Source organism: Scatophagus argus, chromosome 15 (genome assembly GCF_020382885.2).
Source record: "Scatophagus argus isolate fScaArg1 chromosome 15, fScaArg1.pri, whole genome shotgun sequence".
In the NCBI taxonomy this organism is placed as follows: domain Eukaryota; kingdom Metazoa; phylum Chordata; class Actinopteri; family Scatophagidae; genus Scatophagus; species Scatophagus argus.
In genome coordinates, this window is record NC_058507.1 from 15,236,689 (window position 1) to 15,254,190 (window position 17,502).

At 42.5% G+C, this 17,502-nt stretch overlaps 1 protein-coding gene across 6 annotated transcripts in view; it reads right to left on the bottom strand.

Annotated features, from left to right (window-relative positions):
- The window catches only part of tiam2a (TIAM Rac1 associated GEF 2a), a 67,744-nt gene that overhangs the window by 28,359 nt on the left and 21,883 nt on the right, over nt 1-17,502 (bottom strand). For 3 of the 6 annotated variants that reach the window (XM_046412049.1, XM_046412050.1, XM_046412051.1), the window contains exons 3-9: nt 15,483-16,658; nt 11,955-12,408; nt 11,178-11,350; nt 10,000-10,224; nt 6,230-6,415; nt 5,784-5,927; nt 2,459-2,515 (exon numbers count right to left, since the gene is read on the bottom strand). In XM_046412049.1, the coding sequence (XP_046268005.1) occupies nt 2,459-2,515; nt 5,784-5,927; nt 6,230-6,415; nt 10,000-10,224; nt 11,178-11,350; nt 11,955-12,408; nt 15,483-16,652 (2,409 nt within the window). In that variant the 5' untranslated portion in view covers nt 16,653-16,658. Of the gene's footprint in view, nt 1-2,458; nt 2,516-5,783; nt 5,928-6,229; nt 6,416-9,999; nt 10,225-11,177; nt 11,351-11,954; nt 12,409-14,954; nt 15,395-15,482; nt 16,659-17,502 lie in introns of those variants that run through there. The other 3 variants (XM_046412052.1, XM_046412053.1, XM_046412055.1) reach the window with 2 other exon arrangements.

A 17,502-nucleotide genomic window follows, 5' to 3' on the forward strand; every position in this document is an offset into this window, starting at 1 on the left:
TCACAGTTAAAGCAGATGTGTGTATCAATGGGTAGGAGAGTGTGGTGAGAGGTGGTGACACAAACAGAAAGCTCAAGAGTGGCAGGACTGTGATCACCAGCCAGCAAAATTAAAAAAAAAAAACAAAAAGAAAAAACACCTGTCTAAGGTGGTACTTCATTTCCAGAGAAGAAAAACATGAAATGAAAGGGACCTAAATTTCCATAATCCTGCTCTGCAACTTATTCAACAGAAGCAGCCATTTGTAGACATTTTAAATATGTGAATTGCTAAGTCATTTTTTCTGATAGTAAAAACATATTCACTCACTCTGCAGATGACAGGAGTGGGTAGATAGATCATTTGAAGAGCAAAACTGTGCCAGTCAACATGAACTGTGCTTTTAACCTCTATAAAGGCCATGACAGCCTCCATATTACTGACAAGTTCATCCTGTATAGCGTAGATGTTTATCTCTCTCTTTTCTCTATGCAACATTCGCAACCTACAGCTAGACAGCGTCAGCACATCCCCAGCCTGTCAATAGCTTGTTGGATAAAATTGTGTAGAAAGGGCAATAACCTCATAGTCACACACCATACAGGAGATACAGGAGTGCACAAAAGCCATGCAATTACAGCAAAGCTTGTAAATTAGTGGAATATGAGCGCTTATTAGAGAAATTAACGAGATTTGAGACCCAAGTAGGACAACGGGCTCAAGACAGAGAAGAACACAAAAATCAATACAGTTGTGCTACCCTCTCTCTCCTTTCCCTTCTTCTCACCCTGAAGAGTCTTAATCCCCACTAAATCAGATGGATTCTAGCGACAAGCCATTTTCCACATCTACATCCAAATCGAGGAAAGACCAAAACATCCAGTCGCATTTGAAGAAACATTAAAGCACCGACTCAATGAAGGCCATTATTGTTTTCCCCAAACCATTTCCTGTTCAGTCCATTTCAGGGCCCTTAATGGGGGCAGATTTAACACTCGCCACATTCACTAGTCTCATAATATGAATCATTACATCCTGTGGAACAGAGACCTTCATAACACCCGTCCTGCTCTGTCTAAAAGTGTCCATTATGCTCCGTCTTCATCAGATGGTTCAGAGAGGCTTTTATTTGAAGGAAGAAACAGCAAAAGATATTGCTAAAACATATTAAATCTTACGGATAATTGTAAAGGAATTGATTTTTTTTCTCTCATTTGCATCCTATTCACATGGAGGACAGAAAACACACTCGGTTGCAGAACAGCCCCATTTCAGGTTATTACATATGAGGTTATTAGTCCTGTTACTTCCTCTAAAGAAACTTCAGAGCTTTCGGCTTCAGTCCAAATCATAATTTATTATCATTATCATCATTTTGCCTTTTAATAAACAGCTTGACATCTTGGAAAATATTCTTATCCGATTGCTTGCTGAAACTAAGGTGTGAAGATTGATCTCAAGATGCAGCTTCGTCCAGCATTCAGTTAGCTTAGCATTAAAACTGGAAACGACTGGCCAAGAAATTACAAATAATATGAAATTATTTCTGTTTAATAGAGGTCTTATATCCAAATATTTTTGTCCATCATTCCTCAACAACACTCTCTTTAGTAAGTCAACTGGTGAGATCTCAATCACCACAATGCTAAATGAGACTAAATGTAGTAATGTTGCTGTGTTCAGAAATCTCAGCAGTTACCGAGTCAGCACAACATAATTATACCTGATATAAATGATGGACAAAATTACAAGAATAAGACTTAAAGTAGAAAATAAAGTAGAATAATGCTTCAAAGGGAAGTCTCATTCACCACAAGCACCTCCTAGGGTCCCGCTTATGAAATAAGGATGAAAACTGATTGCTTCACACTGTCTTTGTGTAAACCTGTACAACCACCCCATAACTTCCACGCGCTACAGCTCAAATGCATGGCTGTTCAGATGGCCTAAATTCACACTCCATCATTCAACAATTACCATAAATCCACACACTCTCACTTCCAGTGCTTCTAGGCAACAACACTTTCCATAAACTCAGTTATGCTGTATCGCAGCCCTGTACACACCAGAGTTTTACACGGTTCTACCTCTGTAAAAACCTTTTTAGGTCTTGTTGGATATGCTATCAGTTTATCTTTCAGACACCTGCAAATCAACATGAAAGAAAAATCTTTGCTTTGATCCTGAACAAGTAATATACACAGGAAGACACACACACACTTTCTGAGCCCCTTATGAACACATACACACTCTATGCATAAAAATATCTTTATGCAGCCCACTATCAAAGCCATGAAAGACAGCAGAGGTCAAAGTCTCCAACTCCTTCCTGCCACATCTATTTGAAACTGAAACTGATCATTCAGCATGTGAAACAGCACCGCAGGATGGATGTGACAGATGGCGGTGGAATTTTTATAAGACATATCAAAGATCCAAAAACAGCAAAAAGAAAAAGTTACAGAAAGCTGTGACTCACCTCACTGCTCCTAGGAGGTAGGGTGAAGGTTTGACCTCCAGCATCGCTCTCAAAGATCTGAAATCAAGGAATAGACAGTCAGAAGTACAGACAGACAGAGGGGCACCACACTGATTGACTCATGAGCAATTAAGTTCCCAGCCACTTCGGAAAAACAATATTGGACACACACTGTGCTATTATGTAGTTAATTAAAAACTACGTGTGGCGAGTGCAGTGCTTTGATACTGCTCCAAACAGGGTCTGCAGCCTTTGAAGGTGCGTTGTTGGAAGTGTGCTCTGTGTGAATGTGTGTGCGACTAGAGGGGGTGTGTGTGTGGACAAAAGGGGGATGTCAGGGGGAAACAGTCCGGTTACAGATGAGACGAGAACGAGAGCTCCCCCCTCAACCATCTCTACCCCTAAGTGTCAAAATCTCTCCGTTCTTGATCCATTCTATCTTCCTCAGCCTCTCCTCTCTCCCTGGCTTGTGACTGTGAGGCTTGATGTATCGGGCTAAGTCCAGCGCTAGAGGTGACTCTGCAGCCTCAGAAGGCTTTAACAACTCCATAATGCAGCGGTGACAACTGAGCCATCCGTTATGCGAGGGTGTAACACCAATCCATGCTCTAACCGGCTGCAGTTATCTTTGCAGAGATACTTTGTCATGGGGCAGGAGAGATATGATAGGTGGCATAGCTGGTGACAGAAATGGGACATTCTGGTCTCAACATGGGCCTGACAAAAGCCTGTATTCTGCTCCGAGTGTGATATGATAATATGCACACGGCACTTGCAGAAGTGGAGTACAGAAGAGACTTGCAGCCATCTCTTTTTTCAAGGATCAGGATTATTTTCTTCAAAAACAATCCAAAGAAGTTTCCTTTAGAATCATATAAACTCACTGGCTCCTGTTATGGTAGTAAGAACCCTCATCTGACCTCTAAGCAGCAGAGTACAGTAATTCTCCCTCCCCATCAGGAGCACATTTATAAAGCGGCAGTAAACAGCGCTGCTTCACCGTAAACTGACTAATTTTAGAAAGCTTTACCAACTCTCCCACAAATCCTCAGACCTTTCTGGCCTATTTCCCACAGCTGACTGTCGGCCAGCTCCTTACTGTATACATAGCTTGCCTAAGACGGATGAGAGATGAAAAAACGAGAGGGAAGACGATGGGGAGGAGCGCATGACTTTGGGGCAAGGTTGTCAAGGGCTGCATCTCAGTGGTAAATGGGATTTAAGCTTAGTCAACACAGATGAGTCAGTATATAAAGTGCAGAAGAAGGACTGCCGGCTAACCCTCTCATGTTTATTTTCTGAGAAGTTGAGGGTCTGAGAGAGAAAATGAGTCTGAAGGAAAAAAGAAAAGACAAATGGTGAGAGAAATTAGGAGAGAGAGAGTGAGATGAAACTCGAGGTTTAAGAGATCAAACAGTGAAAACAGAGGCAGAGGCAAAAAGTTTGAGTCGGAAGATGGAAGATAAATGGAGTTCAAAAGGGAGGGAAGGACCAAAAGGAGATCTCTCAAAAGTACTGGAGAAAGCACAGTCTGAGAACCTGAGAGGGTAACAACAGATTAAGTGCATGGAGGAGAGTTTGGCTCCGCAGACGTCCTCACTGTCCAAGTCTTTCTCCAGCCAACATGTGTCTCGTCAGCAGCATGTGACACAACAACCGAGAACGAGTGAATTTTCTACATTGAACAGCAGCAAACAAAAACTTTAACTACAGTTGTCTTTCACTCTCGCAAAAAAGGAAAAAACAAAGCAAAAGCAGTAAATGTTCAGGAGAGTCCGGCATTCTGAAAATCCACTGAAGTGCTTCCCAGCCATTTTCAGTTGTTTTATTAGTCTCCATGTAAAGAAAAACATACCAGAAAACTAGTAAAACAAGCTTGTAAGAGAAGGTGGACGTGTGGCAAAAAAAGGAATGCTTTTTAATATTTAGCGTCTTTACCCCAACCATCTGCTGGTGTCTGCAGGGCTGTGGAAAGAGTGGAGAATGCCACCTACCACATATGGCTTTCAATAATTCATGTGTGTGCTGCAGCGCCACCTCGACCTTCTGCACTGAAAAATGTAACTGGGTCTCATTAGGCCGGCCAGCTGGAGTTCCCCAGAAAAATAATAATGCAAACACACACACACACACCTGATGGATAAGCGCAAATGCACAACCATAAATATCACAGAGAAGGTGTTTGGTTCGGTGAGCTAGATAATGAACAGGTCAGGGAACATTTTGTGAGCAGCCAGGAGTCAAAGCTCACCCACTGAAGAACATGACCGGCTCTTAGCTGTGCTAGCTCCAAAACAAAAAGAATCCATACTGACTTCACAGCATAAAGAAAAATGAAGGTAAATTGCTGTTAATCAAAACCACACTCCTCTCCTTTCCTATATTCTCAACTAATGAACAGGGGTCTATAAACGACTGAAGTAAAGGTTTCCTGTGGTGATTCTGAAAATAGACCACCAAGAGTAGAGTATTCTCCAGAGCCGTAACTTCAGGGTACACAGTGGTGGATTTCTGTATCAATAAATAACCAGCTTGCATGAGTCTAATTACTAACCTGAGAGGATTTAAGCTCTCCCTCTGCAGCTGGGTGAGGAATGCTCCTCTGTGTTTATGTTGATGGGAGGTGTGCACTCAAACTTACCAGGACATGTGTGTGGGGGGGGTGTCAGCTTATGTGCTTCTAATTAATAAAATCTCCTTAGGGGGGAAATGTGCTGAAAGCGCTGCATGACTGTACCAATCTCTTGTTTTCTTTCATGTTAATGCAGGCATTGCACATGTAAGTAAGCAATAAGGCAACATGTTTTCAAGTTGTTTCATTAACGAATATGCACAATGTGCACTGATTTTCTCAGCAGTCCCAAGACAGTGTGTGTGCTCACCAGCAAGCATGTGCGCCGTCTGTGTGTGTGCTGATGAATTCTGCATGCTCATGTTATGTGTATGTGTGTGGGTGGCTTCCTCTGCTGAATACATGAAGTGGATGATCCTACATTAAGAATCTCCTAATCCAGACCACCTGAAGAGTTGCATTACTCTAGGATTCAAGGGAAATGATCTATTGTCACTTCAAGGTCTAAGTGCTTTCAACACCGAAAGGAATTTAAAGGACAACTGTGATATTTCCTTTAAAATGTTAACTTAAAGAAAGAATCAATATCTTTGATTATTAGGGATCTTACATGCAGGAACTGAAATCTTCATGTAAAATCCCACATAATTTACTGAATTTAACTGTCCTTCATTAGTGAAAACACTAGTGGTGCATTTTATTATTTAAATAACACCCAGATCTGCCTGTGTGCGTGTTCATGTTGAGCAGTACCTGTGAGGCAGAGGGCCTCTTATCCCGACCTCTCTTTGTAAGGTTATCCAGGCCTTTGAGCGAAGAGAAAAGGCCTCTCTTGCGCTGTTTGTAAGTCAGGGACAATGAGCGCCTCCTGAGTGTGGCCTCATCTCTGGAACAGATCTGAACAGATGCACACTATCAGGACTGCAATCATTTAGCCCAACAAAAAATTACATCTAATCAGACCATCTTAATTAGGTTTATTTTCCAGTAACACATTATGGGGTGTTTGCAGGATGCATTTCAAAATGATTTAAAGATTTTCAAGGTTACAGTAAGGCAGCAAGTATATTAAAACTCCGGAGTCACACAAAGGAATGCATCTAAATAGGACACACTGATGGTCCTCTAACCCTCTATTTTGCATGTGTTCATTGGTCATTTATCTCTCCATTCCCAAGGTCTGTCCTGAGTTTTCTCACCAGTGCATGGAAGGAGGAGACAGAGAAGATCCCAAGGCGTCCCAGTATGGTTTTGGTGGGACGGCTGGCAATTGCTAGCAGGCTCTTTGGGTTAGGCAGCTCTCCACCCTGTAGACTTGCCAGGTAGCAGCGCATCCTAAACAGATCCATGTTAAACCTCTCCAGGTTCTGCTCCCACTGCTGAATCTGAAGGAAAAGGAAGATCATTATTACTATAGAGGTTTTGTAGAGGTCTTTTTGGACAGTGGTTGGGAATCGAGTCGAGGGGAGTTAAAAGAGGGGGCTAAGATAAGGGAGAAGGAGTGGAGGAAGAAAAAAGAGGGTCAAAGGGAGGGAGATCCAGGGTCAATGGAGTGCTTTCCATCAAAATGCGATTGCTTGCAGATGTGGAGAGTGAGAGCACAAATTGTTGGGGGTTTGATAGTGGTGAGGGTCCTCTGCATATCTTGCAGAGGACCAAGTGTGAGCACAGTAAATCGTAATGCCCATTTTTATGCAAGTCTAGAGAGTGGTGATGCTGCACAGACCACCCGTTAAACCTCCACCCTGCACATACACACAATTTACTGTTGCATTCCCTCTATCCCTGTTTGCACTATGTAAGGTATGAGAAAGTGCTTGTTTTGTTGGCTGGAGACTGGTTTTAATGAGAACACTCAAGTTAAACAACCCTCTATAACATCTGACTTTAATAGCTCTCGTCTGCACTATGAGTTCATTTACAATAACGCACCCTATGGCGTTGTACTATTCGGTCTCATTCACATCGACAGCATTCTTTAGAATTAGGAACAAACTGAGGTGGGGCAGAAGGGTGGTATTTCATGAACATCTGACTTTTCAGACATCTTAAACAAAGTACTTGCTCAGAATTCGCTGTGGGACTACACAGGGTTGTATCATGAGCTAAACCCATGAAAACACCAGTGTGCAGGTGGCCTCAGTTAACAAGCCTTGAATCAATGACATTCAACCATTATTCTCATTCCAGACTGGCACCATGAGGACAACTGCTAGGAATCCACGTTTTGATAAAAAAAAAAAAATGACCTTGCATTTGGCATGTCATTTATTTAAATGATTTAAAATATGATCAAACACAAGAGTGCGGCCTTAGCCCTTCTTATAGCAGAACAGCAAAGGCTCCACAAATAAAATTTTAGCTCTGGAAAACCAGCCACCTGCCCAATGAATTTCCCTCAGGATCAATGAAGTATCTATCTATCTATCTATCAATGCTAATGCTAACGCTTAAAGTCAGTCCCAGTATGACATTTTTTCTCCTAAAAATGAAAAGTTGAATGCCTAGCAATAAAATACATAACTGTTTACTCAGGAGTTGTGCAGATACAGCCTTACTTGATTTGCAACCATTAGCTTTTAGTGGCTAACGTTAGCAAACTTAAGACAGAGAGAACTTGATGACTGTTTTCTACTTGTGCCACTGTTACACTATGTTTTAGCATTTAGCATGATTCCATAATTGTCACTTGTGGTTACCACTGCTGCAATCTTGTTTTACAACATCCTACAATTGCGAGCTAATGAACAGCCACTGGAGTGTAGAGAGGTCATGAGGTCACTATCCTCATGTAAAACATGCTACATAAGGATGTAAAATATTACAAAACAAATTGTCACAACATAAGTTTTCTTATTTGAATAGTGGTAGTTACATATAGTATTTGCATGGTTAGCACTGAATACCAAAGATTATGATTTCACACATGAATGACTTTTGTGCAATTTTCACTTCACAAAAGGAAGAACTTCCTGTTAGGTCAAATTCTTGACTTTATTTTGAAGAACCTGAACTCAGAAACATTGTACAGTAAGTAAATTGTATAGTATCATTGTATATTGACATTTTTAGCCTGATATTCTTGGTTCATCATATATAACACAGGGTTCTGGAGGAACCATGAATTAATTCCACCGAGTAGTTAATTTCAAGTGAAGATGACTTTAGATGTGAAAGGAGGTATTACTGAGTCATCAGATCAGATAAACTCCCTCCTTAGAAGCAAAGACAAATTTAGGGTTGTTGCTTTGGAAAAACTCATGTCTATGTTTAACTGTCACAGAAGATCCTAGCATGCTTCTGATTTACATGCCATCTGGATCTGTCTGTAAACAGTCAAATATCTGCATCTTTATTCAGGGATGTTCTAAAATAGTCTGTGCATAAAATTCGATTTGATGATTCATGCTGTGGTGCAGCACTGATGAACATTTTTCTTAATATAGGCTGTTGATTCATGCATCTAGCAGGATTGAAACAGTGCAACGAGACAATCAGTCAACATCAGTGAAAAGAAAGGCATGTATGGACCCATCTGGACTGTGTGCACAGCTTATTTACATCCATTTCAAAGCCATTAAGCTTGGCAGAAATAAGCCTTTCTTTGAACAGATTCTCTTTTTTTTCTTATTTCCCCTTTACATCTGCCCTTGGCTCTATGTGAAAGCCCTAATGCATAATAGGTCTTTCAATGCAACTTGATCGCAGAGTGTGTTTGTGAATACATGAGCTTCTGTGTGTGAAAGGTTCCAAAGGCAGTCTTCAAAAAAGGTCTCCAGGCACTGATTTCAGTAGACATGGCCAGGGGGTGGGGTACATCAAAGTAGTGCGCTGTTTGTGCTAGACAACCCTGCTGAAACCTTAAATCTATCATCAGCCTTGGGGCGTCTGTATCAGAGTCCTGTCCCATACCCCTCTGACCCTATCATTGACTCCAACCCCATCTGCCTCTTTGTCTAATCTGAGGTGGCATACTGGCTAATAGGAAACAGATACAAACACAAAGTCAAGCAGTCTCGCAGTCAGGCAGTGACATCTCCATTGGTCATTACTGTGGTGAGCTGTCCAGTTGCTCTCTTGCTGGTTCTCCTTAATAATATCCTCACATTTCTACTTAGAGCACTTCACCTGAAGACCAACTGACAGCCCTTCCAAAACAGACAGCTACAACAGTAAATGTCCATTTTGCTTTTCAGTACAGAAGAAGTCAGTGTACATGAATAATAGTAGCTGACAACATGCAAACACATTGCGGGTTTAAAAAAAAAAAAAAAAAAAGCATGTTTTACCACATTCCAAAACAAAGACCAATTTCTTGCAAAAGTAAGTGAGTTGCTGGCCAGCTATAGGTTATTGGCTTTTTATACCCAGCAGTAATCTGCTGTATGTGGGCTACAGCACAGTGCTGGGTGCTTTGGATTCTCCCCCAGGCTGTGAGGAGGAGGAAGAGGATAATGCATGTTGAGAGCCCATTACCAGGAAACATCTGGAATCCCAATCTGATGTTCAGGGAGCGAACTACTCCCCTGGGCCCCTCGTGATGCGTTTGGGGACTGATGCATTTAGGACACTTTCTCCACCCACAGACAAAAATAAAGCATAAGCTTGTCACCGCAGTTACAAAAACAGGAAAATTAAGTAGGGCACATCATATGGTGGCACATCATGTATCATGTCAAATAATGACACTCAGAGGAGTCTTAAAATCATAATTTCACATGAAAAGAGCACACATCACCATTAGCTCTCAATGCTGTAATGTAATCTGCAAGATTCTCTCTGAAATTTGTCCCAAGGTCATGAAATGTGTAAGGAATGTATAATGCTCTCTAAAATATGATAGAAGCCTTCAATATTCTCAGTTATGCTGGTATTGAATTTCCCTCGGGATCAATAAAGTATCTATCTATCTATCTATTACTAATTCAACTAATGCCTCACTATCACAGTATCATTATCAACACTTCACCTGGTTTTCAATAGCTTTGCGGTTTTTGGGATCGCTGACCACGGTCAGCTGCAGCTCAGCCATCTTTTTCATCTTCCCGTCCATGTCAATTTTCTGCAGCAGGCCACGGACCTGGCTCCGCAGAAGGCGCACTGTATCCTCCTTTCCCTGGCGCTTGGCCAGCAGTGAGGCACTGGCAGAATGGATGGCTGTCACCCAGTTCTCCAGGTCAGTCTGGTTGCTGGCCTGAAAGGGCAAAGAAGGACAGGGAGTTCGATTTGTTGAAGTGGCAAAGCCATTATTTCCCATTATAATATGGATTCAAAGATGCGATGGCTGAAAATCTGCTAGAATTGCCAATGCACTGCTATTGTGTTATTTGATCGTATATCACAATAAGATTTGAAGCCCTGGTGGATCAGGAAAGTAAAATTTGATTAATGGGTCCTCTACAGGTCCAAACTGTTGCTGAAATTAAAACAAACATTTTCTCTGTTAATAACATCATAATCACTTCATCTTTATAAGGCAGTTCACTAAAAAGCAGATCATGCACCCCATGAGAAACCAGTTGAACCCTTTTAAGACTGCAAATGACTCATGCTCAACAGGCCATGTTAGTGGAAACAAAAGCATGAAATCCACACTGTCTTCATGTTCCAGAGCTGATTTTCTCTCTGCTTGCCTCTGGGGCCATGTCAGCTCCACGCAAAAATATTTCATTAGATGTAGGTCTGGGACACCGCAACATACTGCAGTCTGGGAAGCTTGCAATCTTAAGCAGAGGAGGTTGCACAGAAAGGCTGAGGCTAGGCCAGAATTTGGCAGTGATATATAGGTCAGTATGCACAATGGGCAAATAGGATGTGCCTTCAGACCCCTTAGCTTTAAGGTTTGGACACTTTGCTCCAAAAACTCTCACATACCAAAACTGGTTATTTCGTATGCTACACTTGAGGAAAGAATTCCACTCCAATCATGTAGTGAAACCGCACTGCAGTGTACATGTTACTACGTTCCATCGGAAAGGGATACCTGTCAGTTTCTGCTCTTCATTTGTGCATTCAGTGGTGCACTGTTTTGCATAAGAGGAAGGTAAATGATGTGGTGATATGTTCCACTGACACTATGAAAAACCACTGCTAATTTGACTGTCAAATTTCAGAAATATTGTATCAGGAGCAACTGATGTGCTTCACCTGGAAGAGATACACATCTCCATATGAGTTGCTGAGGCAGAAAACATTCTCCTTCTTGGGGTGCTCGGGAACGGCCTGGACGATGCTGTCCTCAGCCAGGAGAGCATAGCGAGGTGACAGCTCCTGCTCTGCAGAGCCTTTACCATATGTCTCATAGAACAGCAAAGTACATCCTGGAAAAAGAGGAAACACAGACACATGAGTAAGCCATCAAGCCAAGTTTCTCTAGACTGTAAGTGTTTGGGGTTTTTACATCTGTCTAATAATGTTTTAAAGACAAAATGTCCTTATCTAAATATGTAATAAATAAAGGTTTGCAGGAGTGGGAAACACAGATGCTTGAACATTTTACCGGTACATACTCACAAAAGGACACCTGAAATCATGAAAATAACATATTTAATGCTGTATTTTTTGTAACTTTCATAAGGTGCTCTTCAGTAAATACTTAACAGCAGTGTTGTAAAGCAGTATGTGCAAACACACATTTGGTGGCCTGAATGTCAATCGACTTGGCCAGAAGCAAAAGGTAAACAAGCTTTTAGGGTAGGAGGGAGGCACAATCACTCAATGTCAAATACGGTATCATAGTCAGGCTGGTCAAGACTGCTGCTAAGAGGAAAACCCAGAGAACAATAAGGAAGCCACCCACTCCACAAAATTGAATTACAGAACTAAAATTTGGATAATCTACTTAACTTTGAATTATTCTAAAAGCACAAGTCAGCACATTCTTTGACTCAATTTCAAGGTGCATAATTGTCAATTCAAGCTCACCTTTAAGGGTCACCCAGTACTGCTTCCACTTTCGGCGGGTCATCAGCTCCAGCTTCCTGTCCTTGTGCAGGGTGACAAGGGGTTTGAAAGAAAGCCAGCCAGCTCTTCTGACCACCCCCTGCTCCTTTTCAAACAGCAGATCCAGCTGCTCCAGGGAGCCTTCAGCCGACTCGCTGCTGCTCTCCCCCTCTTCTGTGCCCGTGGAGGGGTCTCTTCTCTCACCACCTCCCACTCCCCCCTGTCCGGTCCCTGTCTCCAGCTCCCTCATGAAGTTCTCATAGATATTCTGCCGGATGGCATCGCTCGTTGTTTGATGAATGGCTCCTGATGACTGGGTCCTGGAGGCTCCTGGGAACCAGAGGAGGCTAGAGACCTGGGAAGGCGAGCTGGTGTCTGCAGTCAGGCCATCAACCCCACTGTCAAAGGCATCACTGAGGTCCCTGTACCTGGTCTCCTGTTAAGGCACAAAAAGTGGTGAAAGGGTGAGTGCGACATGAGAGCTTTGAGGATGAAGGACAGAGCATGTGCTAGAAAGGTGAGATTTTTATGAAAACTATGCAGTACTCCAATAGCCTCAATAATCAATCACTGTTGGAGATGTTGAGCAGATTTAGAAACTGCCAAATTAGCTAACAGCACTATTGCTCTCACCTACATTTAGGCAAAAACACATTTTCGCTTACAGGTGTATACACCTTTATATAGCCAGCGAAGCTTACACAGGGACAAAAATCACACTGTGCTTCTTTTAATTAGCCCAAGGCGCTGCAAAACTGGAGAAGAAACTTTTGAAAAATCTAGTCAAACCACTCGAACCTACTTCAAAGTCTGCAATACAGTCTCTAAATCTTTCACTCGGCTGAGAAAGTGGGACAAATTTCCTGTGATGGCACCTGGGAGGTTGGAACCCTCCAGGCTCAGACAATTTCACGTCATTTGAGGTCTGCTGTGGCTTCCCAATTCCCTAAATGAACACTTGATGGAATTGCACTCTTTCAAGCCTAATGACAGCATACCTACACTTGACTAGATTGCAGCATTGATTCTGCCCCCGGCAACAGAGAGGAGTGCTCTCAACATTCAGACGCACAGTATGGGCCGCCATGCTGGGGCTCATTCGTCATCTTTCTTTGTTCCTATGCCTCATACAGCTTTGTCCATATATTCTTTTCAATTCATATTGTTGAAATTAAGAAACCCATTCAAATTTGTCAAGTCATCAGCAAAGACTGGAATACTGCTCAAAAGCATATACAACATTTCTGCTCATATGAAAAATAAAGCAATGTATTCCTTTATTGATTTCTGAAGGTGTGATTTCTTCTCACATCCTGTAATCTGACAGCTTGGAGCTAATGTTCAGCTATAGGCAGCAATGAACTCCTTAAACCAACAGTGTTCAGTTGAGGGCAGCCTTTGTTTAACTATTATGTCCACCTACGACCAAGAAACACAGTGTTTGTATGGTGCACTGAGCACAGGGTGGGTCATTTTCAACTTTCCCTAGTTTCCGAATGTGTCCACCCTCTCTTAGTCGCCTTCCAGCTGCTTTTCATTACATGTAGGTTCTTGGCCTTTGGCATCAGGGTTGCGGTGTGACCTTTAAACCCACAACAGAGCCCTGGAGTCCAGGTGGAGGGGAACCAGAGCTGGAGGTGCTCCTGATTTCAGATGAACTGCTGAAAGGAGGTACTGTTACCAGCCAGATATATGCCACAGAGGTTTGGCAGTCAAGTCAATGGCCAGGGAATTCAACATGAACTTGGTGTAGTCCTTCACCATCAGTAAGAATATAAGAATGAGAACTCCATATGTTTATATGATTCTCATTTGTTTCTTAAAAAGAGAGCACAGCTTTTTACTAGTAACTGTTAAATCTAATTTCAAGCTTCTTGAGCATTTCAGCAGGGAAAACCATCCTTCTGTCAGCTTAAATTGAGGATGACAAAGAAATTTGTAGGTGCTAGCCTATCCTATACAGCAGTGAAGTGCCAACACATGATAGGTTAACATAGCAAGCAGGAGTTTCAAAGACAGACATTACTAATGAAAAGTGAAAGCTGTGTAACACTTGACAATATGCTGAGTGACAATGCCAAGACAAACTATCTCATATATTTCGCTTAGCATTCTCTGCAGTTTAAGCACAAGGAGAAGCTCACAATCTCTTACTCCAGCAAAGAAGAAAAGGCCACCCAAATACAAAGATTGTTCCATTTTGTCCTTTGGTTTGTTGTCAAACCCGTCTGACTGAACACCAATCCCTATTAACAGATTTACTCTCCAAAGACCGAGAGGGGAGCCCAGAAAATCTGCATCACACAACAGCCAGAACAAGCATAAGTCATTCATTAACATTAGAGGAGGGGTGGGGTTAAGTCTTCAGCTAGGATTTAGTTTCACTCTAACAGAGCCTCTCTGAGGCTTAAGTCTATTCTCTTGGCAGTGCCCAAACAGCATTCTTAAACTTTTACAAGGCAAAGCTAAATGAATTAATTGCAGAAACAACAGCTTTCAAGCCTCAAAGATAGCGGGAGACATGGGTTCACCTCAGTTCTAACAAATGTTTTATGTCAAATTAAAGCTATTAAGAACGTAGCATTTGCAGGACAAAATCACATGGTTCTTAAAATCATGCGCAGACAACATGCTGACAAGTTGTGGTTATTTCCATCTTCTCCTCTGACCCGTGCCAGTATAGTGCAAGTCTCATTTTACTACTGGGAAAATGTTTCAGCTCTCTGTCTCTACATTCTCAAATATCCATGCACTATGCACATCAGCCATCACTGAGCTTCACACTTTCGGACCGTTTTACATAAAATGCAATTCTTGGGCTAATTACCACTAGCACTTAAGACACTAAATACTACTCGCACACCCTCCCAGCCTACAGGCTCTGACTGCAAACAAAAGAGTTAAACCATTAACATTAAACAAGTATTTTACATTGAGCGACACACCACACTCCATATGCAACAATTCTAGAAATGTACCTACCCAAATATAGTCATCATGACATCTGCACATCAACTCACCACTTCTCTTCCTCACAGGATTATCCATGTTGTAATAGGAAGTGCATCTCATCTTTGTTCGATCCTCACAAAAACAACACGACCCAGCACTGGCCGCCTTACAAATTTCATTTTGTGCCGCCCCACTGTGCCCTGTCCTCAGACAGCTGGTGTTGTGGTGCTAAGGACCAGAGGACGGTGGTTGGTTCCTGGCCATGCCAGGACCACCGCTGTGGCTCATGATCAAATAAACCTTGCCAGACATAAAACTGTTTTCTACGGCTGTTATGGATGCCCTGTTTAATATTATTAGCTCTAAGGCTAGTAGTTTTACACATTTATCTTCTGTGTGCTTAAACTATAAGGCTACAAGTTATGAAGTGACTATAAGCGCTACATGTATGAAACCTATTGTTTACATACTGTGATTTTAAGATCCCTGTATAAACCCTGTCAGTAATAAAGGAGAATCAATCTTTTTAAAAAAAAAAAAATGCTGAGCACAACTTACCTGAGACTTCCTTTTTTTGCGGCTGAGGCTGCCTGTCCAGTCACTGAGGCGTCTGATGCGGTTTTTGATGGAGTCTTTTTTATGGAAGCCAAAATCAGGTCCAGCCTGCTCGTGGGGCTGTTCCTGGTCAGGATACTGGTCAAGATCCTCACTCATGGTGTGGGCTTTGGGCCTGCGACAGGGCAGGGTGTATGATGTGTACTGGCGGACCTCAAGGCATTCTTCCTCCAGTGGAACATCCAGAACAGATGCAAAAGAAGCTCGATGTGGCCTCTGGCCCGGTAGAGGGTCTTGTAACTGGGAGGACAGGTCCCTGGCAGTGGGAAAGGTAGCAGCCATTGTGGAGTCTTTGTAGAGGTCTGTGATGGATGCAGGTGGAGACTGTTCAGAGAAGGAGTCCAGCTGGTGAATGGGGGAATGGACTAGGGTCCTGCTGGTGGAGCAAGGTTGGTCCTGTTCACACAGCTCTGTGCTGGGTCCCCAGGGAGAGTCATACCAGGAACCATCAGAGCTCAGTGAGCTTCCTTTGCTTGTCCTGGCTGTAGAGGATGTAGAGGCTGGTGGTGGCCCACTGCGGTGATCATCCTGCCTACTACCACTTGAACCTGGCAGACTGGGAGTGGAGGCAGACTCCAGGTTGGGAGAGAACTTGAGCAGTTGTACAGGGCCAGAAGCCTCATCTAGGAGGAGGGGATTGCCCGAGGTGTTGGTGAACTCCACCCTGAGACTGCCATCCTTCTTGATCACCACTCGTGGACTGCTCTGTTCCTCTAAAGCCTCATCAGTGTGTCCATTCAAGGTGTGCCCATTAAGTTCAGCACCATATGGATTATCTTCGTAGTCGTCTGACATATGTCGCCTTCGGATACCGCATCCAGATGATCGATGCCAGCGATGTTCACTTGGGCTGCCCCTTGCTCCCTTTGAAACATAGTCACAGTGCCTTGGTGAGTAAGGCTGTCGGCTTTTAGGGGGGGACAGACAGCCACGGCCTACACACCTGGCCTTGTACCCTGAGCCTACTGGGGCACTTTTCCACCACGTATGGGGAGACAGAGCATCATCTTTGGCTGAACGGAACTTCAGTGAGTATGGCCTTGATTTCCCAGGGAAAACAAAGCTGGTGCCTTTGGGGCCCTGGATGCTATACTGGCTCTCTGAATTTCCCATATCTGCCTGGAAAAAAAATGGAAACAAAATGTAATGTTTCCAACATTATGCTACTTGTGTTCACACACAATTCAGTATAATACATATGACATGGTATGACATAATGTCAGTTCATCAGAGACATAAAATAATCACGTTACTCATAAACAATAATGACTACACTTTCATAAAACCATACCATACACATATAATTGCTTAATTTGCAGTAACTTTTTCCAAAGTAAAACAGCAGCAGGTCAAATATCTTCTGCATGCCTTCCAAAAAACAAAGATATAAAAACCTCAGTCACATCTGGTCATCAACCTGTATGGTCAATCCCCTCACATTTTACTACATTCTTCCATTCAACAGAAGAGTTAAGTCAGATGAACAGGCTTTAGGCTGTCATGGTTGTTATGTGTGACAGAGTTCAGGACAATGAAAAATCACTTCCAGACTGTCCAAAACACTCTTACATTAGTGACGGAGAACCATGACCAGACATTTCATAACAGAGTTGATGCTATAGCACACAAGCTGTCGCCAAGAATCTGTAAGAGACAGTACTGTTGCTGCCTGTGATGTGCTTACATAATAGGTAAGACTAAATACCTTCAACAGTCATCAAGTCTTTGAATTAGCACACCAAGTAGATTATGAACTAGAACAAGCCTCTCTGCAACATAAAGAAGGGACACAACGCTCTATTTGAAGGTGCTTTGATAAAAAAAAAATAATCCAGGCTTGGATAATGAACATTCTAAAAGCACCAATATATCTGAAATAACATCCAGCTAGAAAGAACAGATTTTAATGTGTATACTGTGGAGACATTTTAAATATGATATAATGAGTTATAAGACAGCTATA